Source organism: Phyllostomus discolor, chromosome 6 (assembly GCF_004126475.2).
Source record: "Phyllostomus discolor isolate MPI-MPIP mPhyDis1 chromosome 6, mPhyDis1.pri.v3, whole genome shotgun sequence".
Lineage (NCBI taxonomy): Eukaryota > Metazoa > Chordata > Mammalia > Chiroptera > Phyllostomidae > Phyllostomus > Phyllostomus discolor.
Window position 1 is genome coordinate 28,860,186 of NC_040908.2, and position 22,350 is coordinate 28,882,535.

Consider the following 22,350-nt stretch of genomic DNA (forward strand, 5'->3'; position numbering starts at 1 on the left):
CTTGTTGTCGTCAAACTGTAGGAGTTCTGTTGCCTTCTGTGCTCCCGGGCACTCAGCTCCAGCCGCGCACCAGGGAGCACTCCAGCCAAGAGCCTCCGCGGGGGGTTCCGAGTGTGAGCCTGCAGTCAAAGGGAAGGCAAAATCCGGAGTTTACTACAAGTAGTCAGGTCAAATACTGTGTAGTCAGACTTTTATATGTCACGTGTCTAGATGTACATGTTACATACACATAACATGTATGTGTATATATTCTGACTCACAGTGAGAAATATGTTACTGTAACCTGCAGTACAAAATGTTGGAGAAACAGGCCCTTCAATCTGCCCTCCTCAGAGAGCAGCTAAGCAACCATCTACTGTTGCTCAGGCAGCCCCTTGGGAGGTCTCATTTAACTCACTTATCAAAGTATTCGTCCCCCAAAACAGGCCTCTTCTAAAGTGGGGATGAGATGCTGGCTACCTGAATATAAGCGGTTTACATGGCTAATGTGTGCTGACCATGTCCCACGTGTCGAGTGGTCACGGGACATCACAGGGTGGTAATTCTTCCAAGGCAGGCCCCCTCTTCATACCAGGGACTCTGAGGCAGGAGACCAAGCGGAGCGGCCCATGAAATAAGAAGTCTCTCTTTTGGCCTCAGGCCCTCCACAGGCCAGAGCTTGGTGCAGCAAGAAGTGCGCAACACTTTCTGTTCAAGTTTCATTCCTGATGTCACTCACAGGCTGGGCGATCTCAATAAGGACTCAAAGTCTGCCTGAATGCCATCCGGATGCAGACACAAGGATTCACCTGTAAAACAAGGATGTTAACGATGGGGTCTGCCGCCCTCTCAATGGAGCTGCAAAAGCCACATGATGTAAGGGGTGAACAAGCTTTGTGAAGTGCTCGGTAAATGTCAGATGCCATGCACAAAATACGCTGCCCCTCATCCTGTCCCCGCTGGAACCACAGTCCTCAAGCGGCTTGTGGGGAGGGAGGCCCAGGCCAGGGCCCCAGAAGTCTCCAGCAGGCCGGAAATGAGTACGAGGTCAGCCAGGAACCCCAGGCCAAGTCTCCAGCCTGTAAGCTGTGGGCAGGAACAGCCCCATGGGAGTGCAGGTGCTCTGCGTGCTCAGAAACACAGTCCTCAGCTCGGGACATATTCAGATGCTGGACACTGCTTCAATGTTGACTTAATTCTCACTGTGATAGGTCCTGGCTGATCTCACCCCTGCTGAGTGATGCATCTCAGCCTCTGACATGGAAAGTTCTGGTCTGCAAGGAGGAGAGTGTATTCATCCAAATCTACCCCTCACCACGGGTAGGGATTTCTGTGATGACCTTATCCGGGAAAGTACTATTTCTGACTCATCTTAATACTTCCCACAGAGTCCAGCGCACAGCAATCACTTAGTAGTAATTATTAGTTGAAACTATATAGATGGGTGGTGAGGAAAGAGTCTCCCCTACAGACTGTCACAACCTCAGGGATTTGCAACCCGCTTTCAGAAGAAAGAGCGGGGGATGGGAAGATGGGAAGAGTGCTGCAGTGGCCTGCCCCAGAGGGACGCCTCCTCCTCTCCTGACCACATTCCTAGAACACAGAGTGTAATCAGAACTTTAAGCCCTGGCTGGTGTGGCTCAGTTGGCTGGGTGTCATCCTGCAAGGTGAAGCGACTCTGGTTTGATTCTTGGTCAGGGAACATGCCTGGGTTGTGGGTTGGGTCCCTGGTCAAGGTGCATGTGGGAGGCAGCTGATCTGTTTCCCTCTCACATTGATGTTTCTCTCTTTCTCCCTCCCTTCCCCTCTCCCTAAAAATAAATAAATAAAAAAAGAAGAAAGAACTTTACACATGTAAGTTACCAAAATGAATCTCCCAGGGTCTCTAGTTGAGTCTATTCTACTCAGAAAGGTGACCTGAAAGCCCAGAAGGGCTCCCGAAGTTGTACTGTGTCCCACAGTCAGTGATGACACTCAACACAATGGCTGACCAGCCACAGTCGTCCTGTCTGAGTTGCAACGGGGTCCTCAAGGCCCCTGCTCTGCCAGGCATTAGCCATTTATGTTGAATCAGAAGGTCAGAGCGGGGCAGGGAAAGGCCCAGGGTGACAGGGGCAGCTGGTGTGGAGGATTCAGGGCAGGGGGCATTTATTAACCAACACGAAATTCACATATTATTTTAAAAACTTTTATTGTTGACACTGCTACAGATGTCCCCATTCCCCCATCCTTTGCCCACCTCCACCCATCACCCCACCCCCTCTTTTCTCTGGCCACCACCACACTGGTGTCTCTGTTCTGAATTATGCATATATGCTCTTTGGCTAATCCCTTCACTTTCTTTCATCCATTCCCCTCCCACCCCCCGACAGCTGTCAGTCTGTTCCATGTGTCCATGCCTCTGTTTCTATTCTGTTCATCAGTTTATTTTGTTCATTAAATTCCACATATAAGTGAGATCATATGGTATTTGTCTTTCTCTGACTGGCTTATTTCACTGAGCATAATAATCTCCAGGTCCATGAATGCTGCCACAAAAGGTAAGGTTTCCTTTTTCACAGCCGTGTAGTATTCCATTGTGTAAATGCATCACAGCTTTTTTAATCTACTCATCTATTGTTGGGTACTTGGGCTATTCCTAGATCTTGGCTATCGTAAATAGTACTTCTATGAACATATATTCTTTTGAATTAATGTTTTGGGTTTCTTAGGATATATTCCCAGAAGTGGGATCACTGGGTCAAATGGCAGTTCCATTTTTAATATTTTGAGGACACAACATACTGTTTTCCACAGTGGCTGCACCAGCCTGCATTCCCACCAACAGTGCCCTAGGGTTCCCTTTTCTCCACATCCTTGCCAGCACTTGTTATTGATTTATTGACAGTGGCCACTCTGACAGGTGTGGGTGGTATCTCACTGTGGTTTTAAACTGCATCTCTCTGGTGATTAGTGACGTTGAGTATGTTTTCATGTCTGTTGGTCAGACCTGTTTGTCCTCTTGGGGAAGCGCCTATTCAGGTCCTTTGCCCATTTTTAAATTAGATTGTTTGAATTCCTGGTGTTAAGTTGTATAAGTTCTTTATATATTCTGGAAATTAACCCCTTATCAGATGATCACTGGTGAATACGTTCTCCCACTCACTGGGCTCCTTTACCTGTTCTACTGCGTTATGAAGGGGTTCAAAGTTAGCCCTGCCCCTATGGAATCTGCTGGAAATTTCCACTAAAGGCGTTAGGAATGCACAGTTTAGGACACTGCTATTGTGTTTGTTGTTTGTATCCTCAGTCTTTTTCTCTGTGTGTTTTAGTTTGAAGAGGTCCCATTGCTATGTTTTCAATGTAGGTTTTTTTTCTACAATGTCCAATCTGCTGTTAAAAACAGCCAGTGAATTTTTCCTCTCAGGTACTGTATTCTTCAGTTCTAGAATTCAGTTCCATTCTTCTTTGTATCTTCTATCCCCCTCCTCCCTATCTTCACATTTTTCTTTAAGTCCTTGTGTATGTTTCTAATACCTTTTTAAATCTCCATCTGCTAATTCCATTATCTCTCATTTCTGGGTTTGTATCTATTGACTGACTTTTCTCCTGATTACATTTTCCTACAGTTATGGTAATAGTGGACGAAGTTGTTCTTTTTGAGGCTTATTTATAAACTTTGTTAGATGTTAGGGGAACATCTACAGATGCTTAACTGTAGTGCTAATTTAGCCCTTCTACAAATGTGGAATGCTTCTGGAGTTTCTACTGAATCCTCTGGACATTCTACACCGTCTCTTCCTATTGGCTGGTTGAAACTCAAACGTCTCCCAACTCTGTGTAGGCCTGGGAACCAACCAGTTCATATTTCCTGGCAGTTCTTCGCCTAGCACTCTCTGCACATACAATTCTGTATCAGCAGGAGACTCAAGAGGATCATAGGGGTCCTCCACCTAGAAAAGTCTCTTCAGCTATCTTCTATACTCAGCAAAGCCACTATGGTTTCCCCTCACTGTGCTGCAATTCAGAAAGTGCTTCCAGCAGAAAGTTAGGCGATAGTGAGCTTGCCTCATTTGTTCTTTCTTGCAGGGATCACAGTCCTGTGCTCTGTGCTGTCCAATCTCCAGAAACAGTGGCTTCATATATTTTGTGCAATTTTCCAAAGTTAATTACATTGGGAAGGTATTATAGGTTTAATTACTACCCTCTCACCTGCCCCAAATTTATATGTTAAAACCTAAAGCCCGAAGTGTTGGTATGAGTAGGTGGGTCCTTCCACAGGTGATTAGGTCACCAGGGCAGACCCTTCATGAATGGAGCAGTGCCATTACAAACAGCCTCGACAGAGCTCACTAATCTCTTCTACAGTGTGAGGGTACAACAAGATCTCTGCAACCCAGAAGTGGGCCCTGACCAAACCACAGTGATACCCTGATCCTGGACTTCCAGCCCCCAGCAACATGAGAAATACGTTTCTGCTGTTTATAAGCCACCCAGTCTGTGGCATATTGTTACAGCAGCTGGAACACACTGAGACAGGAGGTAGGCATAACACCAGTTACTTGAGCATGGCAGACATGGGGACCTCTGCACGAAGCACAATCAACATTACAGTTCCCACTTAAATACAAACCAGCTCCCCTGTACCACTAGCCCCTTGCTCTAGATGGCTCGCCTAGATGGCTCACCGTTCCCAAGAAGTTGTGTGCTGTTCCTTTTTGCCCTGGTGTGTGGCTGTTTTCCCCAGGCACTCTCATCTTACCTGTTAGCCTCTTAACCCCCAGGCCAATGACACCCTTCTGCAAACCCTGCCCCAGCACACCCAGAGCAAGCTAGGTACTAACAGCCTCCTCCGAACTTCCAGAAGCCTGTTCTTTATCCTCTACCACAGCGCTGATCACATTATATAGTAATTATCTATTGCTCATCAGTTCCTTTCCACCCCCTCCAGCAATTGTGGCTTTCCAGCTCTTCATCCTTTGCCCAGCAATAAAGCTTGGCATCTAGTAAACCCGAATAAAGGCTTGTTAAGTGAAATACTGGTTGAATCAATGAAGACTAGGAACTATAGGAAAAAGAGAAGGCTAAGTAGAGATTCACTGTTCTCACACAGACCACTGTGTTTTGACATCTGCAGTTGACACAAAAGGAGAAAAGTGAGCACAGTGCCTACAGAATGCTTAGAAACAGTTGATTTCTGTCTCTCAAATCCCTGAAATTTGAGAATTGTTGTTGTTGTTGTTACCACTTGAGGCATTATCCTCTTTGCCCACAAGAAAGGGAGGTTTCTGTTAAGGTCTGTTGGTCCTTCCAGCTAACCCATCTGTGAGCTGACCTGGGGCATCCAGGGTAATTCCTCCCTCCCACTCCACATACACACTAGTGGAATCAGCCAGAGAGCTCTAAGTATTTCTGGCAGTCAGTTTTGGCTTTTCTATGGGCCAAAGGGATGAGGTCACCATCACCAATGAAGTCACCTCTGCATGATTCATCTGACATCAGTTCCCCACTCGAAGTGCTCCGACACTTTCAGAGCTTGTCCCAGACGATCCAGGACCCGGGGTCCTTGACATTGTTCAAAGTTCTGCAGCTGCTCCTACAGCTCCCTGGATCCCTAGTCAATGTCTGCCCCAATAAGAACATGGAGGCTGGAGTCCTGACCTGGGGGAGACCCTGGAAGCCTCCATCCTCCCATCCTGGGACAGATCTTGTCACTCCTCATAAAGGCCTTCCCCATGCCTCCAGCAACTGCATACCTTCTTGTCTCAAAGCTGTTACCAGGAACTCTCAGGACACATTTTAGAGCACCCTAGAACTCTCAAGGGTGAGACCGATCTCATTCTTGAGAACGTTCCCACGTTTATAGATGAGAAAGCTGAGGCCCAGAGAAGCGGGCCTCTAACTAGCCTCACAGCTGGGGCCAAATGTCTTCTTCTGGCTGAGCACACTCCAGAGTGTACTCAGAGCTGCTGCTTCTCACAGAGCTCCTACCCTGTTCTCACAGGGCATCCTTTCGGAAAACTAGTCCCAGAAAATGCTGCCTGAAGAAATGGTCCTGTAGGCAAAGGAAGCAAGTCCTTTCTTCCCCTCTAGAAGTGGCAGAAAACGGCCTTGAACCAAGATCTGACCTCAAGGCTGTCCTTGTCTTTTGTACAAAGTATCTTCCAAATTCATTGCATAATCTAAAGCAACGGGCAATGCAAATGCCCACCCACACTTAGGTGTATTTGGAAGAGTCTGGTGAGATCTTGAGTGTGATTCCACCAGGAACTACCAATAAATAATCCAGGAAGTCCTACTGGGACAATGGAAATCAGATTTGGGGTTTGAGAGTTGAGGCCTTGGAAGGGAGGCACAAGAACAGAACAGTGAGCACTTCCCAAAGTGAAATGTCCTTGAATGCTGGGATTAGCTGGAAGCGTTTGGGATAATGGCTTCGCCTCTCTAGGTCTGTTTGCTTACCTGCAACCTAAGGGAGTCTAAGGAAGAGGGCCCAGTTGACCTCTGGGCTGCCTCTCAATGTGAATAAATGAAAGGAAGTGGTTTGTCTCACGTCAGCAGGGGGTGGGGTGCAGTGCCAGTGTGAAGTGTACCCACTCTCCTCCACCCCTTTTCGCAGTGCCTAATGTTCAAAGTGGCACTACTGGTCAGCGAACAGGACCTGGACGGCCAGGCGTTTTCAAGCTTTGCCCAGGCAGCTGGACAGGGGTTGCTGCCTGGGTCACAGGCCAAGGCTTAGAGCACCAGAGTGTATCACTCCTGAGGGATCACAACCTAACACCCTCGAGGGGCGCTGGGGATGGCAAGGGGGACCCAGTGAATGTCTCCTCCAGGGGGAACAAAGGTACATTTGTGGTGTCCACATTCAGTGGTGTCTTCCTTTTCTGGCTATTGTGGGGTGCTTCAGTGATTCAAGATGCTGTAACTCTCTTAGTCACCAGTTTTATACTAAATGCTTCAAGCTTCTGTTGTGAAGAGAATGGTGGCTGTGGGAAGGGGGCCCAAGCGATAAGCCAGGAGTCCCTGCTTTCCAGCCCAGGGAGCACCATCCCCCTCCCCCATCACTCCGCGCACCTTACATTTTTTTTTCTTTAACCCTCTAAGTCTTTCTTCCTTTCGGATTTCTAGTTCTGTTGTGCACTTGGAGGCCCACGGGTTGGCTCCTGCCTTCCGAGTGGAGTTGAAATCTATATGTATAATTTTGCATGACTATTGCGTCATCGTTGGAGTCGTCGTAGCTCCCCAAGAGGCCTCCTGTCTTCTCTCAGCACTGGGGCCTTTGGACGCTTCCGGGCGCTGCGGGCACTTTCGCGAGGAGCCCTCGGCTCCTCCCAAGCGCTTCCCTCTCGGCCCCCTCCCCCAGCCTTACCTTTCTCCCCTCCCTGCTCCACGGCTCCTCCTCCTCGCCCCCTCTCCGCTGCCCGAGAGGAGAGTCAAGCTAGGGTGAGCCGGCGAGGCCGAGAGGCGGCCGCGGGCGGGGCGCAAGAGCCGGTCTGCGGGCGCTGGCGGGCGACCCGCACTCGGGGGAGGTGCCTCGGTCCGCCCTCCTCCAGGGCCGGGCGGGGAGGGGGCCCGGACCCGCGCTGGGCGGGGAAAGCCGTCTGGCCCCTCCCCTCTCTGCCCTCCCCAAAGTTGCGGTCTCCCCCGGGGCCCGACAGTCTTATGATCCAGCGGATCCTCCCGGGGAAGCCGGGCTGGGGAGAGGGCGCGGACGCGGAGCGGCGGGGGCAGCAGGCGGGCGCGGCGACCGGGACCCAGGCGGGGATCCGGGCAGTGACCGAGGCGGCGGCTGCGCCCCGGGCCCGCCGCCCCCTCCCCTTGGGCGGGGGGAGCCGCTGAATGGGGCCGGGGGGACGGCCCTGCTGCGCGGAGCGGCGGCGGCGGCGGACCCCCCAGGCGGGCTGGGGTTGAGCCCGGTACCGGGGCGGGGGCTCCGGGGGGACCATGCCCGGAGGCCGGCCGGCCGCAGCATGGCTCACGGGCCCGGCGCGCTGATGCTCAAGTGTGTGGTGGTCGGCGACGGGGCGGTGGGCAAGACGTGCCTACTCATGAGCTATGCCAACGACGCCTTCCCCGAGGAGTACGTGCCCACCGTCTTCGACCACTACGCAGGTAAGCCTCGGAACTGCTGACTAAGGGGCTGCTCCCCCGGCCGGGAACTTTGGAGCAACTTTGGCGGAGCCCCCTCGCTGCCTCCCCTGAGCGCTCTCCCCACCCCTCCCCCGCCGCGTCCTCCGCCGGGCGGCCGGCCCCACCTCCCGGCTTTGCCTCTTACCATCTCCTTTGCGAACAGATTGGACCCCTTTTCCTACCCCTATTCCCACACCCGGTGCCAGCTCCCCGCACTTCCCAAACCCCTTGGCGTCCTGGGGCGACCTCCTTGACCTTCCCACAACCGCCTCTTCTACTGCCCCAAGCCCCCGGGAAAGCATTTGGGGGCCCGGGCGAGAAAGAAGCGTCTACGGGACTTGGGAGAAGGGAGTAGGCTGTAGCTGCGGGCCACCTTGTACCCCGACCTCACGCCACTTCACAGTGAGTCGGGCACAAGGGAAAAGGGGTGGCATCTCCCTGCAGCGCCCTCATGCCTCCGGCTGGGTTGGGAGAGGAAGGTCCTGGTGGGGAGCAAAATTGCCATAGAGGCTAAGTAATTGTGAGCTTTTCTCCCTGCCCCCATTTCTGCCCCTGCAGTCAGCGTCACCGTAGGGGGCAAGCAGTACCTCCTGGGACTCTATGACACGGCCGGACAGGTGAGTGTCTTGGCCCCTGGCCTACACCCTCTTCCCTTTCCAGATTCAGGGAGCCTGGGAAGGGCCGTTGGAAACTGAGGTGTTTAAGGAGGGAGGGCGTTTCCGAGGGGCTGCTGTGGGTCAAGTCTTTATTTCTTTTTTCAAGTCAGCCAATTAGGAAGAGGGAAAAAATCCAACAGCAACCCTAGACCAGCCCGTGTAACCCCTAGGCTTTGAAAGTTTTTGCCTGTGTGTGCACCTTCTGTATGGTGCTTGGTGTGTGGGTCCCAAACTCCTGTTGCAAAGTGGCAGCGACCAATTGTGAAGCGCCCTTATTTTTGGTTGCAGATGACCAGGTCTCCCTCTCTCAGCCTCTGTCTGGTCCCTCATTGGTGAGTGGTCTGCCTGCCCGAGGAGCCTGATTGGTGGAAAATGGCATCATCTAATACGATGGGAAGGCATTTGGTCCTGGTTATGTTTATTACAACATCACTGCACTCTGGGACTGGAGTCCCTGAAAACATAATTGGTGGTGTTACCAGGGGACCACAGGGAAAAAGAAAAGAAATAACAACCATTCAGCCACTCCCTGGGCCAGGGAGGGGCAGGAAAGGTTAAGAGTTCAGTGTGAATCTTGGAAGAAAGGCTTTATTTATTTATTTTCCCTTGGAAGGCCAGGTGACTTTTTTTTTTTTCTGGGAGAGATTAGCAGGCAGAAAGAACTTACACACTTCTCCTGGCAGCCTCTGACCGTTATTTGCAAATTAGAGGTGGCTCCTAAAGGATTAAAGTCTCTTCTCTCTCCCTCTGTCCCAGCTCCACCCTCTTCCCAGACCCCTGTTTGCTGTGGAGCTAAGGTCATTGTGTGATGAAGTTTTGCAGAATCCAGCACTGTGATTAGATCTGAAGACTCGGGCAGAAGTTTCCACATGTCACACAGACTTGGGTCCTTGAGGACATGTGAGCAGCTGAAGGGCTTAGTGAGTGACTTTGGGGACCATCCAGTTGCAGCTTCCTTACCCGTTAAGTGGGACTTAGCACCGAGCCAGGCACACACTGGGCAGGCGCTCAGTGGAGGTGCTGTTCTCTCTGGCTTTCCTAGTTTTGGATTTCAGAGTGATGGGACTGGGTTAGAGTCTGAAAAATGTCTTCTTTGGGAGGTGCCTTAATGTGGCCTCTGGATTCTAAGCCATTAAGTTAGAGCAGCATCTGAGGATTGAGAAACTGTGGCAGTGGGAGGGGCCCGGAGCAACCCCGTTTCTCCACTCTGACCCGAGTCAGCACAGGCAGTTCTCCCAGGGCCCCTTTCAGTTGCCTGCTTCCAGCTGTCAGAATGCACGGAGAGCAACTTTTAGGTTGTACAGTGGGTAACTTTTAAACCACAGGTTGAAAGGAGACAGCTTTTAAAGTATGGCCTCTATTGTTAACTTCTGTCACTACCCCTTCTTTCCTTTTCTCCTTCACTTGTCACCATGGCCAGCTGTTGACCACGAGCCCTGTCCGACAGGACATGGATATGTCAGAACTGTTCTGTGCACATTCACGCCTAACTAATATTTAATGAGTTTCTTCCGTATATCAGGCATGGGGCGACCACGTGCAAATATCATTGTATTTCCCCCATGAAACAACCTTATGAGATAGGTGATATTTCATCTTTGCAGATGAGGAAACAGGGGCTCAGAGAGGCGAGGTTGCTGACCTGAGGTCACAGCTCCCGGGAGGTGTTGCCGGGTTTAGGGCATGGTCTGAATCTGCCCCCCTGGAGGTGGTTGTACCTGCAGGAAGCCATGGGAGGTGCTGAGGTACCACCTGGGTCGGTTGAATTGCTGGCGCGTCTGTAGACATGGTATTTGGCATCGTCACAGCCCTCCTCTGAGTGGGAGTTGTATGCCACCTTTATAGAGAACCCAGATCCAAAGAGTCATCCAAAATTAGGGCCCACTCACAAAACCAGGGCTTTCCATATGTCGTTAAAATTGCTGTTTCCCGTGGAGATTATAAAATATACACCAAGTGGGATCAACCGACTAGTGAGGTTCAGATAGCACTGTTGTTGCCCAGGGGCGGGGTACCTCCTCTGTTGGCTGAGATGCGTATTCAGCCCCCGTGATGTTTCTCCCAGTGTCTAAAACTTGTTTTTCGATCAAAGTTAGTGATGACTCATCTTGCAGCAGTGAAGGGTTTATTACTAATAAGCAATCTTAGCAAAGTAATCATCAGTGAGATTCAATGGTAAGTGCCTAGCAGGTACCTAGCACTGTGCTAAGCACCCCGGAGGTCAAAAGAATAAATCTAAGGTAGGGATCTGCCGTGGCTGATGACAGCATGGGTGGAAGTGTCTGCGTCAGATGTCTGTTCCTGTGTGTTATATAGGAGATTTCTGTTGTACTCGGTCATTAAAGACTCCATGCTTCTCTGAATCCGTCACAGATTAATCTCACAATAACGATAATGACAAACACATGGGAATTTAAGCCTGGAGGTCAGTAGAACCACGGGCTTTGGAACCGAACAGGCTTGGCTCGGATCTTTCCCTTGCTAGTCATGTGATTCCAACTTTATTTTCCTTCTTTGTGCTCTAGCGAAAGTGTGGATAATTTGGCTCTATAACTTGGCTGTGTTTTAGGCCAGCTTATAATGTTTGATGTATGTAAAAGCATGGACACTGTTCTTCACTCATAGTGATGTGTAATATGTTACAAGAAATTATGGTGCTCCGCCCTGGGCACCTTTGTGGGGGGAAGGGCTCGCAGGTAGAAGAGGACCGTGTAGTCGGCCTGGAGCTGATAGCACTTTTGCTGGGATTCCAGATCCTATACTGTTCTCAGCAGAGGTGTGGAGCCAGGTTTGCACTTGGTAATTCATTCCCACAGTCCCCATCAGCGACCCATGGACACAGCCGAGTGCTCCCTGCTCTAAGTGCCCCGTTGTGTCATCTGGTTTTCTATCTGAATCAGTACCTGCATCCTCCATGGTGGAACACTTAGAAAAACTGAGAGTGTGGTGTGGACTTTGAGGAACAAGTGGGGTGTGTAGGCTTCAGATGATTCTACTTTGGGAGGCAAAACGGAATGAGGAGGAAGCTCAGCACTGGGAAACAGTGACTTTCTCCAAGAAGTTCCCTCATGCACGTGGGCACTCACTGTGTTTAATAACAGCAACAATACCTCCTTCTGGTTGGAGCTTCTAGTCTATGTGCTTATTCTTCTTGGTGTCTGACCCCAGCGAAGTTCAAAGCCATAGTAGGCAAACATTCACCCAACGTACATATTAGGGCACTCAAGAGATGACTGTACAGCCATATCTCATTTCATTGCACTTTGCTTTACTGTACTTCATAGATGTTGCAATTTTTACGAATGGAAGGCAAGACCCTCCGCCAGCAAGATTACAACTCACTTTATTGCAGTGGTCTGGAACAGAACCCACCATATCTCTGAGGCATGCCTATAGTAGATGACCATCGGCATTCCAGAGCAGGCTGCTCCCCATGCTAACCTCTGCTGCTATCAGGAGAGAGAGGGAGAAGAAGGAATATGAATGTGTGTGTGTTGGCCAGTGCCAGTCTCCATCCCATGTTCTGCTTGGGGACATCTTTCAGTGTCCCAACACACTCAGTAGCGTCACTGCCAAAGGGAAGCCCCCTTTCCTGGCCAAGCCCCTGGGTGGTCCAGGAGCAGCTGACATTTTTGACTGCTAAGCATTTCGGAGTGGAAGTTGAAGGCAGCGCCTTCCTCCTCACTGGGGCCTTGTGCAGGGGTCTGGCTTCCGGCCTGGACCTGTGGAGCTTCTCCTTTCTTGCGTAGGCTCTGCTCTGCAGCAGCCTCACTGTCTGCTCGGGGAGGGACTGGAGAGATGAGATTTCCCTCCTGCCTCTGCACTGCTTGAAAGCACATGGAAGGTGGGAAGAGCTCTCGCTCTCTGTGCAGATGAGCGGTGGGGAGCTGCCTGCTCTTGAGCTGCTGGCTCCAGGCTGATCTCTTAATCCTTGGCAGGGAGGCAGAACTTGATACCCTACAGAGCGAGAGGACTGATGCCCAGTTTTATCCCAGGTCCCAGAATACCCACACTCAGGAGAGTGTGTTGGGGGTGAGTTTGGGTTCCCTGGAGTTCCAAATTTAGCCACTGCTTCAGTGTGTGGAAGTCCATATGGGTGCTTTTGGGTGTGCTGTTGCTATGTCTGTTAACTTAAATGCGCTCCCTCAAGTTCAAGGGCACATACATGAGAGCTATAAATATCCTTTACTCAGGTGTCCCTTGTGGTTGCTTTTTTAGTGACAAGCGAGATCTGTTTCTCATTTGACATAGCCCAGCAGCTGTGGCTGCCCTGCAAGCCCTCTCGGCACCCAGGGGAGGACTTCCTCTCCAGAAGGGAATCACCATGGGAGGTGGCCGCCGGATCAGCCTCAGAATTCCTCGCCCTGTGCCCTGTGCCCTGTGCCCCACACCCTGTGCCCTGCTATGCCTTTTTCACTGGGCTACACCCAGGGCCCTGTACAAAGGGAAGGGGGAAAGGGGAGGGCTAGGGTGAGCTCCTCCCACCTTTAGGCAGCATTCCTTACAATATACCTTCCCAAGTAGACTTTTCCCAGATGAGGAAATTGAGAGTGAGTGAGCTTATGGAGAGCAGACGGAGGTGTGGTTAGAAAAAAGTTTTCTTCACTTTGGAGAGGGCCTGTAGGGAATATCAGTAGGGCTTAGGAAGTGCCCACTCACTTCACCCAGGCTCTAGGTCCCTGCAGCCCCACGTTACTTCCACTAGGGGCCCAGGGAGCAGAGTTTGGGAGGAGCCGCAGGGTTTCTTGCAGACAGCAGCTGCAACAGGTGAGATGCTGGCACTAAGCATCCTGGTTTCCCTTAGTAACCTACTGTAGATTTGTTATCTGTACATTTTGCTAATCTTTTAGAAGCTATTTATATCTCCAGCCTGCACCACATCGCTTGGAATGCTGGCTTCCTCCTCTGTGTTGGGAAGGCGGATGGCCTCGGCTGGCTCCAGAGCCTTTACAGTGCCCAAATGCCCTGTGTTTCTTCCCCGGGTCTCTGTTATGGGTTTGGGATGTGCCAGTTCAAACAGGCAGACAGGGACCTGGGGTTGGGGACAGGCTGCACCAGCTCTGATTGGTTTCTCTTTGTGCCTCAGATGGGTCTGTCCCCTTCCTGACCCTGTCATCCATCTGGCTTCTCCACTTCCGTCCTGGTTCTCGAGGTTTGTGACAGTAACAACTCTGGGAGCCAAACCTTTCTCGCAGATGTGTCAGGAAGGAGTGTCACAAGCGTACTGCTGGGGGGGGGGGGGGGGGCAGTGTGTGGCTCCCGGGGAGCTGAGCATATACTGCCATTTTCTGTGTGTGCCGGGATGTGGAAAAGGCGGAAGCATGGCTTTAAAGCTCGTGGGTCAGAGGCCTAGCAGAGAGCTGGGTTTTTGTGGTTTTGTTGGGGAATTTGGGGTTCCAGGAGATGAGACCAAATGGTCCTGAAACAAAAGAAAACAAGGCAGCTCTCCATGTCAGTGTCATGGGTGTCAGTGTCGAGCACTGACACTCGTGTCGGCGGCAGCAGGTCCTACCAAGGGGGCTCAGATGCGGACCAGCAGTCCTGCGCGGAGGAGGCAGGGGAGCAGTGACACAGAAACGAAACCAAGGACCACACACGTCTATTTAAAAAACGAGAATTCATGAGCCTCTGCTGAATTTCCTTTCACTTGGAGGGGCTTGGTTTTGCCCTAATCGGGCATGCTAGCATCAAGGGGCAGCTTTCCGTGCCCTCAGCACTTCCTTCTTCCTCTTTTAGTTTCAGACAGGCAGCTGCTTTGCCCGAGGAAGCGATGGTTCCCACAGCAAGGAGCACCGCACGGGTGGCAGGCTGGCCGTGGCTGGGTCATCAGAGGGCCCCCGGGTCTCTTGGCTCCTCCAGAAGAGACGCCCCAGACCCGCTGCCCGCCAGCACCTCCTGGGCCGGTTCTTGCCCTCTCTGTGCTCCACAAAGACAGGTCACAGTGTCTGTGTTTTTCTCTGCCACATTTCCAGCACTTAGTCCAGAACCTGGTGCATGGAAGGCATACCTCAAATGTTTCTTGGAGTGAGTTGAGTCTCATTTGGCAGTCAAGTCATTTTTGCTAAAAAGTTAACCAAAGACTCAGGTTTTACCTATTAGATAATAGCTTCAGGCACAACCACTTTTTTGGAGGGGGAAAAAAAAAGCTTTGTCAATCCAGTAGATGTCTCCAAGGTTCAAAGGAGTGATGGTATGGAGGGGTGCAGCAGGCCCCCAATTTATCCCCACCCGGACCCTGGGGCGTGTTGGTCACCAGTGGGCTCCGTCCCCCAGAACTGTCTCTCAGGCTCACGCCTTTGTAGCTTGTTTGAGATCAGCTTTCTCTCAGATCTCCTTAGGAGGAGGCAGCTGGACAGTGAAAGTGTGGGTTTTAGGTTCTCCAGACCAGCTTTTATCCCAGCTCCTCCTCCTTGTATCTGAGAGACCATGGGCCAGCCAGCCCACCTGCATGAGCCCGCTCCCTGTCAACAGGAGACAGTGTATACCCCACACAGTTGCTGTGAGGGGGAAAGATGAGGTGTGGTTGCCTCCTGTGGCCTGGTGCTCAGCCTGTGGTGACTGAGAGTGACGACTGAGAGTGACAGCCCAGACCAGCTCCGGGGGAGGGGGCAGGGGGGTGGGGGACTCCACACCAGTTCAGTGCAGCTGGGGTTGAGTCAGTGCCTGCTGTGCGTTGTGACCTTCTGTGGGAGAAGGAAGGGGGGATCAGATTGCAGAAGGGTCCACCTAGCAAACTGGAAAAGCTCATTATGTGAAACCCGTTCGAGAACGGTTCCAACTAGGAAGAGGGGGCCGGGGTGAGCTTTCTGGGAGATCTAACCTTTCAGGAAGAGATGAGAAGCAGTAGGATATCCTGGTTACCTATCTCTGTGGGGTCCCACACTGTACTGCCAGGGCCCACTTCCCAGCCAGGAGGTTGACCTCTCGAAACCTCAGTTTCCTTACTTGTGTAGTGGTGATTACGTTGCAGTCATCAGATCCAATCAGAGCTTCTCAGCTGTCAGGTAACGGATTTTCCCAGGCTTAAGATTGATGGGCGGGGCCTGTGACAGATAGCCCTGGACTCAGGTCGTTCCTTCTGACTGGAACCAACCTCAGTCACTTCACCTGTGGTTCCCCCATCCCACCCACTGTGTGCTGAACACATAACATCTTTTCTCCGTATCACCAAGTGAGAGCTTGGGGTCATTGAACTAAATGAGGTCACACCAGGCAGAGGGTCGGGGGAGCTCATACCCTGGGTGGCGCAGAGCAGCGTGGGGCATGCAGGCATGGGGTGTCCCAAATGTATCTTTTTATGAATCTCAGACCCCTGTTATCAGTGTCAATATGTGGAGTGGGGTTGATAACTAAATTAAGGAGTTTTTCACCCAGTAACTGACAACTTAGTAATTAGGAGATATTAATCTGGTGCTGTGTCGCTTGTTGATTTGAACAGAAGAACAAAAAGTGAGGGAAGGGGCCCAATGTCATTTGTCACTGTTTTCCTTTTGAGTGACTGGTGGGAGCAGCGAACCAGCCAACCCCCGACTTGCCAGCCCTTCCTGGCCTCAGGTGAGAACTTGGGGTTTAATAATAACTCACTGGTCATCAAGTAACATTTTTAGAGAACAAAGCATGTTGCACTTGGGGCTTCTCACCTGCTGCAAAACTAAAGGAAGCAAACGGTCGCCTCCCTGCATAGGTTTTGCGAGACTCAGGGATTCCTTCCAGGCCACACATCTGGGAAAAGGCAACACCAGATTTACAGGGCAGGCTGTCCCCTCCAGTCCCTGTTTCTTTATGTTAATTATTCCCGCCAAGCAGCTCGACAGTGTTAAGTGTCTCCTTTCATCACAGATACCCTGTCGTCCAATATTTCATGTGAAAAGAGCATTGCGTTTCCGGACAGAAGAGTTGGTGGAGTGGCAGCTCCAGATGGGACAGTAGGGGCCACTTCTAAAATGTCTCCGTAAAAACATGCATTTCCCCCCCACCCTGCCCACCTGGGAATGTAAGGGTGTTTTGTCAGTTTGTTCATTAGCCCCGACTCCTGCTTAAAAAGAGACGTGCCTGGGTGGCCGCATTGCTGGTGAGGGTGCGGGAGGAGCTCAGTGCCATGTGTGTGCAGGTGCCGCCTCCTCCCAGGAAGGAGGAACAGGGACTCTTCTGTGGTGACGGGAGCTGTCTCTTCCCAGGCTCAGGTGACAGGCGTTCCTTGCCGCCCCTCACCCCTGCTCTGTCTGCCAACCTTGACTCACATTAGCTTGCTTTTTGGGGGCCACCCAGCAGGACAGCTTTGGCCTGCAGATGGCAGGTGTCTTTGCTGTCCCGAGCAGCTGCCCCAGCCCTTTCTTCCCTCTTAGAATTTTCTTATTCAGGTGAAAACTGCCATTTCCAATCTGTTTGTCCCTCTTCCGTTTGACTATGCCCTGAATACACACGAAATTTTTTCTGTCACCTGCTACTCATTTTGCTTGTCACTGTGGGCTGTCCCCATTGGCACCACCTCTGCATGAGCGCCCATATCCTCCTGCCTGGGTGGGCTGTCGGGACTAGACAGAAACATTCATGCAGTCAGTCAGCAAACACATTCCCCGAGCACCCCATCAGGGCTGAGACCTGAGCCAGGGGCAGGGCTTACAGGACCAGTCAGGCACAGGCCCTGCCCCCAGGAGCTCACAGTTCACAAGGGGCCAGTAGTGATGGTGAGCGATGGGAGGGAGGCAGGTGCATGCCTGTCACTGGGGACACAGAGGAGGCCTGGTTCTGTCCCTCCAAGGAGCTGAACTGGTCCTAAGAGCTGAGGTGACCATGGGGTTCTCCAGGTCGATTTTTGGTGGAGAAAGTTGCTCAGACTGAATTCTTACATATACCAGATACTTAAGAAGAGTTTGATTTCTGCACTGGGTGCGTGTCAGATGTGTGACTCGAACCAGCATGTATCTCCAGAACACTTAGAAATCAGAATTCTCGGGCTCCACCCCAGACCTGAATTGGATACTTGGAGACATCTCTCTTACAGTGAGCCCTGCAGGTGGTTCTGATGCAGGCGGAAATGTCAGAGCCACAGAGAGGGTTTAATGAGTGTTTGTGGACTTGTGTGCCTCCCCTTAGCAAGCCACCTCCCCTCCCCCTTCCTGCAACACACACACACACACACACACACACAGGCACCCTTACTGGACACAGTGCCCCTGGAGTGCATGATTCATTCATTTTTAACGCCTGCCCCAGCAAACACGCCTCCTTTCTCGTTCTTTACACTTGGCTGTGACTCCGTATTTGTTGCAGTGAATTGACACATTCAGCCACTGGTGCTGCCTTCCTCCCTCTCCTGGTGGAGATGGGGCCAAGGCACGCTCAGGAAAAAGCAGAGGCAGAACTTTCCAAGCCTCCCTTAGCTCCCCTGGGACGCCATCTGGCCCAGGGCTGTGCACACAGTAGGTTCCATGGGCGTTCTTTGATGAGCCATTTTCTCTCCTGTACATGAAGCGGCCAGACTGAGCGGGGCTGGGGCCCTGCCCAGTTCACTGTGGCTGAGGTTAGCACTCTGGGTGGTGACAGGCCTGCCCTCCCGAGGAGGATGCCAGTGTGGTTAGTGCTAAATTAGTTCCAAAACAACAAATGGGTGATGAGGTCCTTTTGTACTAACACTGCCCAGGCAGGTCCCCAGGAAAGGTGGGGGGAAGGGCTGTTGCTCAGACACCCTTCTTGGCAGTAATTGCTTCTCCGGCTGACCTAAGCTTTCTGTGTCAGTGTGCTCCTCCTTCGTGCCTCCGTTCTCCTGCACACAAGCGCGCACACACACACACCACACTTAAACGTTCTTTCTTCCTTCCGTCCTCCTCCCTTCCCCTCTCTATCTCTCTGCCCTCTCTCCTTCTCTTTCTCCTTCCCACCCTCTGTCTGCCCTCGGCCACCAAAACTGTTCCGGTGTACAAAAGCCATCCTTTTTCAAATGGCATAATGGTTGGGATTACAAATGAGTTGGCTCAAAGTGTGCTCCCTTTAAGAGCCACTGCTGAGAAAGAGCATTTAATCCTGATTGTCCAGTTCAATTAAAATTCCATTTATCCCGGCTTCATTTTCAAAGGGCAGTCTTCCCCAGCAAGCTGGTTTGGGGCTTACATTTACTACCTTAGGGGGTACCCAGTGGGGTCCTTGCCCTGAAGGGATGGGGTGGCGGGAGGTGGCTCCTGGTCTTCATCCAGCTGCAGAAAGCCAGAAGGCCTTTTGGGGCTGAGGCACCCTGTGCCCTCCTCCTCAGTGACTCCAGCCCGCTGGAGGTTGAACTCTTTCCTTCAGTTTCAACTGGACAAATTGTCTGTTGGTTGTAGTCTAAGCATTTGGTTCTATTCACATGTAAATCTATACTCAGCACCCAGACTTAGCACAAGGTTTGCCCCGCCCCCCACCCACCCTGTAAGAAAGCAGGTATGTGTTGGATTTAGGGGAATGTTTCAGAAAAATTATTATGGAAAGAACCTTGGCCATGATGTTACATCACCTCCACACTGATTTTCTTATCAGCCCACTTTGAAGGAAATTTGGGTCTGTCTGGACATTACCGAAAGTCTTTAAAATCAGGTTATACGGGGTCATTTTAATGCATTGCTCGTTTAAGCACAGTAGAACTGGTTTCTTGGAAAGGCTGCCAGCTCTGTTTGGATAAAATATTGGCCAGGGTGTGTATTGTTCTCCAGCAAGTCCCGGTTTTTAGGAATCCTTCCGCCTGTGTGATCTCAGGTATCCCTCCAGGGTGTGCGGTGGCCCTCTGTTGGAAGGAAGGGAAAGAGGGAGCGGAGAAAGAACGGGCTAATGACCCACTCAGCTCTGCCTTGACTGCAGGGGAGACCCGGCTGCTGCCGGCCACCCTGGGGGCCCTGCCATCCTGCTGCCTGCCTTGCCAGGCCAGTGTGGAAGCCAGGCCAGGGTGGGGCAGCTGCGCCTAGGGAGCCTGGTGCTAATGAAGAAAGCGATTCCTCAGAATTCCTGGTGGACCAAACTCTTCAATGTACAGGTTTATTCCTATTGCTTTTTTTTAAAAAAAATTGAGATATAACTCACATTCAGTGGATTTTATATATTCAGAGTTGCACAACCATCAACACTATTTTATTCCAGAAGGTTTTCATCACCCCCTAAAGAAACCCTGTACCTCGCTAGCAATCACTGTATTCTCCCTTCCCCCCAACTCCTAGCAACCACTAATCTGTTTCCCGTCTCTGTGGACTTGCCTGTTCTGGACATTTCATTGAAATGGAATCATGCAATAAGTGACCTTTTGTGTCTGGCTTCTTTCACTTAGCATAATGTTTTTGAGGTTCACCTGTGTTGTAGGATGTATCATATTTCATTTCTTTTTATGGTTGAATAATCCTTGTCTTTCCCTTTTCTGCTCTTTTGTCAGCCTTTATTACAGGGACAGTTTACCCCCAGGCTCTGGGAACCACGTTCTAGGTTGTGAGGCAGAGCGCCAGGGTCTGCTGGGTGCGCACATCTGGTGCTGTTCTCACCGGGCCTTCGGTGGGGTGGGGGCGGTCTCCCCGCCACCCTCCCAGTGTCCTGGTTTTCTCTGTGCCTCTGTCCGTAGTCTCTCCTCCCTCCCTCCCCATCCTTATGTCTTCATTTACCGAATTCGCGAGTATCAGGCGAAGGGAGTGAGGAACACGAGGATCCTTCAGATAGGGTTCTTCCCCTGTGGGAGGAGTTCAGAGTCCAGTGGGAGGGGAAGATAGATACTGATGGCCAAAATGCAAGTAGAACATGGCACATGCTAGGAGAAGGTGACAATGGGGAAGTGTGAGGAGTGTCAGGAAGGCGCCCAGCTGCCGGGCCGCTAGCCCAGAGCCTCACAGAAGATGGGCCGGGTCTCACCAGGGCCGCCTCCATTCGGAAACTCGGTTTTCCTGAGGCACTCACGGGCCCCTCAGGCTGCAGGTCTGATCTGTGTTGATCCATAAAGATCCAGATATAAATCAGGTTGCCAAAGGATTAGCTCACCCTGTGGTGTCAGTGGAAAAATGAACACAAGACATAAACCAAAAGCTCACAAAAGAAGAAAAGCAAATAGCCAGTGAACACACGATATGCAAAGGCATGCAACTAAAAACTTTTTTTTTTTTCACATGTCCGATTGGACAAGATGGAAAAAAAACTTACCCAGGAGTTAGGGAAGTGAATGCTCTGTGTACCGTTGCTGAAGTAAAATTGGACACCAACCATTTGGAGGTTCTTTGGAGGATCATAAGACTCAGTTTCAGTGTGTTGGGGGAGGGGATGTCCCCTACTCACACAATAGGCAGACACCAGCAGGGTTCTCCAGGAATTCAACCAAAATCTGACACTACCTACCCAGAGATAGCATCAGCTTCTGCAGGTTAAGGGGTCATTCAAGACTCTCCCTACTGCCCTCCCCGCCTCTTCCACTTCAGACACCAGCCTCAAGTCCAGGCTGTTTACCTGTGCTTCTGACCAACCTGGTTCAGATAGGTTCCAAGGACCCCCGCCAACTCTGGGTGCCAACTGCAAGTCCAGGTTGTGACCTGTACTTCTGACCAACTGGTTATAAATCGGCTTCCTGTGATTCCCTCCTCAAGGGGTTCAATTCAGTTAATTTGCTACAGCAGCTCACTGGACTGAGAGAAACATGTTACCAGATCACAGGTTTACTGTAAAAGGACCTAGCTCAGGAGCAGCCAGATGCAGAGCTGTATAGGACAGGGTGCGTGGGAGGGGGCGTGGAGCTTTCAGGCTGCCTCTGTGCATGCTGGTCTCCCAGCAGCTCCACGAGCCCCCCACCCTGGCCGTCTCCAACCCCTGTCCTCTGGGTTTCTGTGGGGGCCTCTCTGTAGGCAACCGTTGCACAGTTGAGTGAATCATTGGCCATTGGTAGTTGATTCAACCTCCGCCCTCTTCCTTCTCCCTCCCCGGAAGTGGTGGGGGGCAGCTGGGGCTTCCAGTTCCCACCCTCTGGTCACATGGTTGGGTCTCCTGGGACGGGTCCCGTGCTCAGGTGGGGTCCAGAAGTCACCTCACTAACATAATAAGACATGTCTTCATGCTCTTGTCACTTAGGAGATTCCAGGGGTTTTAGGAGCTCTGTGCTGGAAAGCAGGATCCAAACCAAATATGTATTTCTTATAAATCACAACATCTCAGAGGTTAATTTGGCAAAAACCCTTACATTTTGATGATCCATTTCTTTAAATTTATGCCAAAACATTCAGAGTATACAAATATTTATGTAAAGTGGTAGTCCTCACAGCAATATTTATAATAGTGGTAAATTATAAACACATTAATGTATAGTAGAAAGGGGTTCGGTAACTGATAGCATGGTGTGTCTTACAATAATCACAGCCATTAAAAACTGCCTTCAACAACTATTTAAAGATACGTGAAAAGGCTAATGATGTGTTAAGTGTAAAAAAAGCAGGAATAAAAACTATATATAGCATGATTACAACTTTAAAGAACGTGCATATGTATATATAATGTGCAAGGAAAAAATCGGAACAAAACTGTCTAAATGTTAAAGTGGTTAGCCCTAGGTGATGATATTGAATATTTGTAGCAATTTCCTTCTTTATACTTTATTCTTTTTTCCTCCAATTTTATTTTA

General features: G+C 51.0%; 1 protein-coding gene and 1 long non-coding RNA gene across 2 annotated transcripts in view; one reads left to right on the top strand and one right to left on the bottom strand.

The window, feature by feature from the left end:
- Window positions 1-32: 32 nt before the first annotated feature.
- On the bottom strand, window positions 33-7,519 carry LOC118501083. Its single transcript, XR_004903656.1, has 3 exons — window positions 7,328-7,519; window positions 572-788; window positions 33-119 (listed from the first exon to the last, which is right to left on the bottom strand). It is a non-coding gene; the product is annotated as an uncharacterized LOC118501083 (long non-coding RNA).
- The window catches only part of RHOQ (ras homolog family member Q), a 41,992-nt gene continuing 27,161 nt past the window's right edge, over window positions 7,520-22,350 (top strand). Inside the window, exons 1-2 of the mRNA XM_028515148.2 lie at window positions 7,520-8,070; window positions 8,647-8,705. Coding sequence (XP_028370949.1) covers window positions 7,929-8,070; window positions 8,647-8,705 — 201 coding nt within the window. The 5' untranslated portion in view covers window positions 7,520-7,928. The remainder of the gene's footprint in view (window positions 8,071-8,646; window positions 8,706-22,350) is intronic.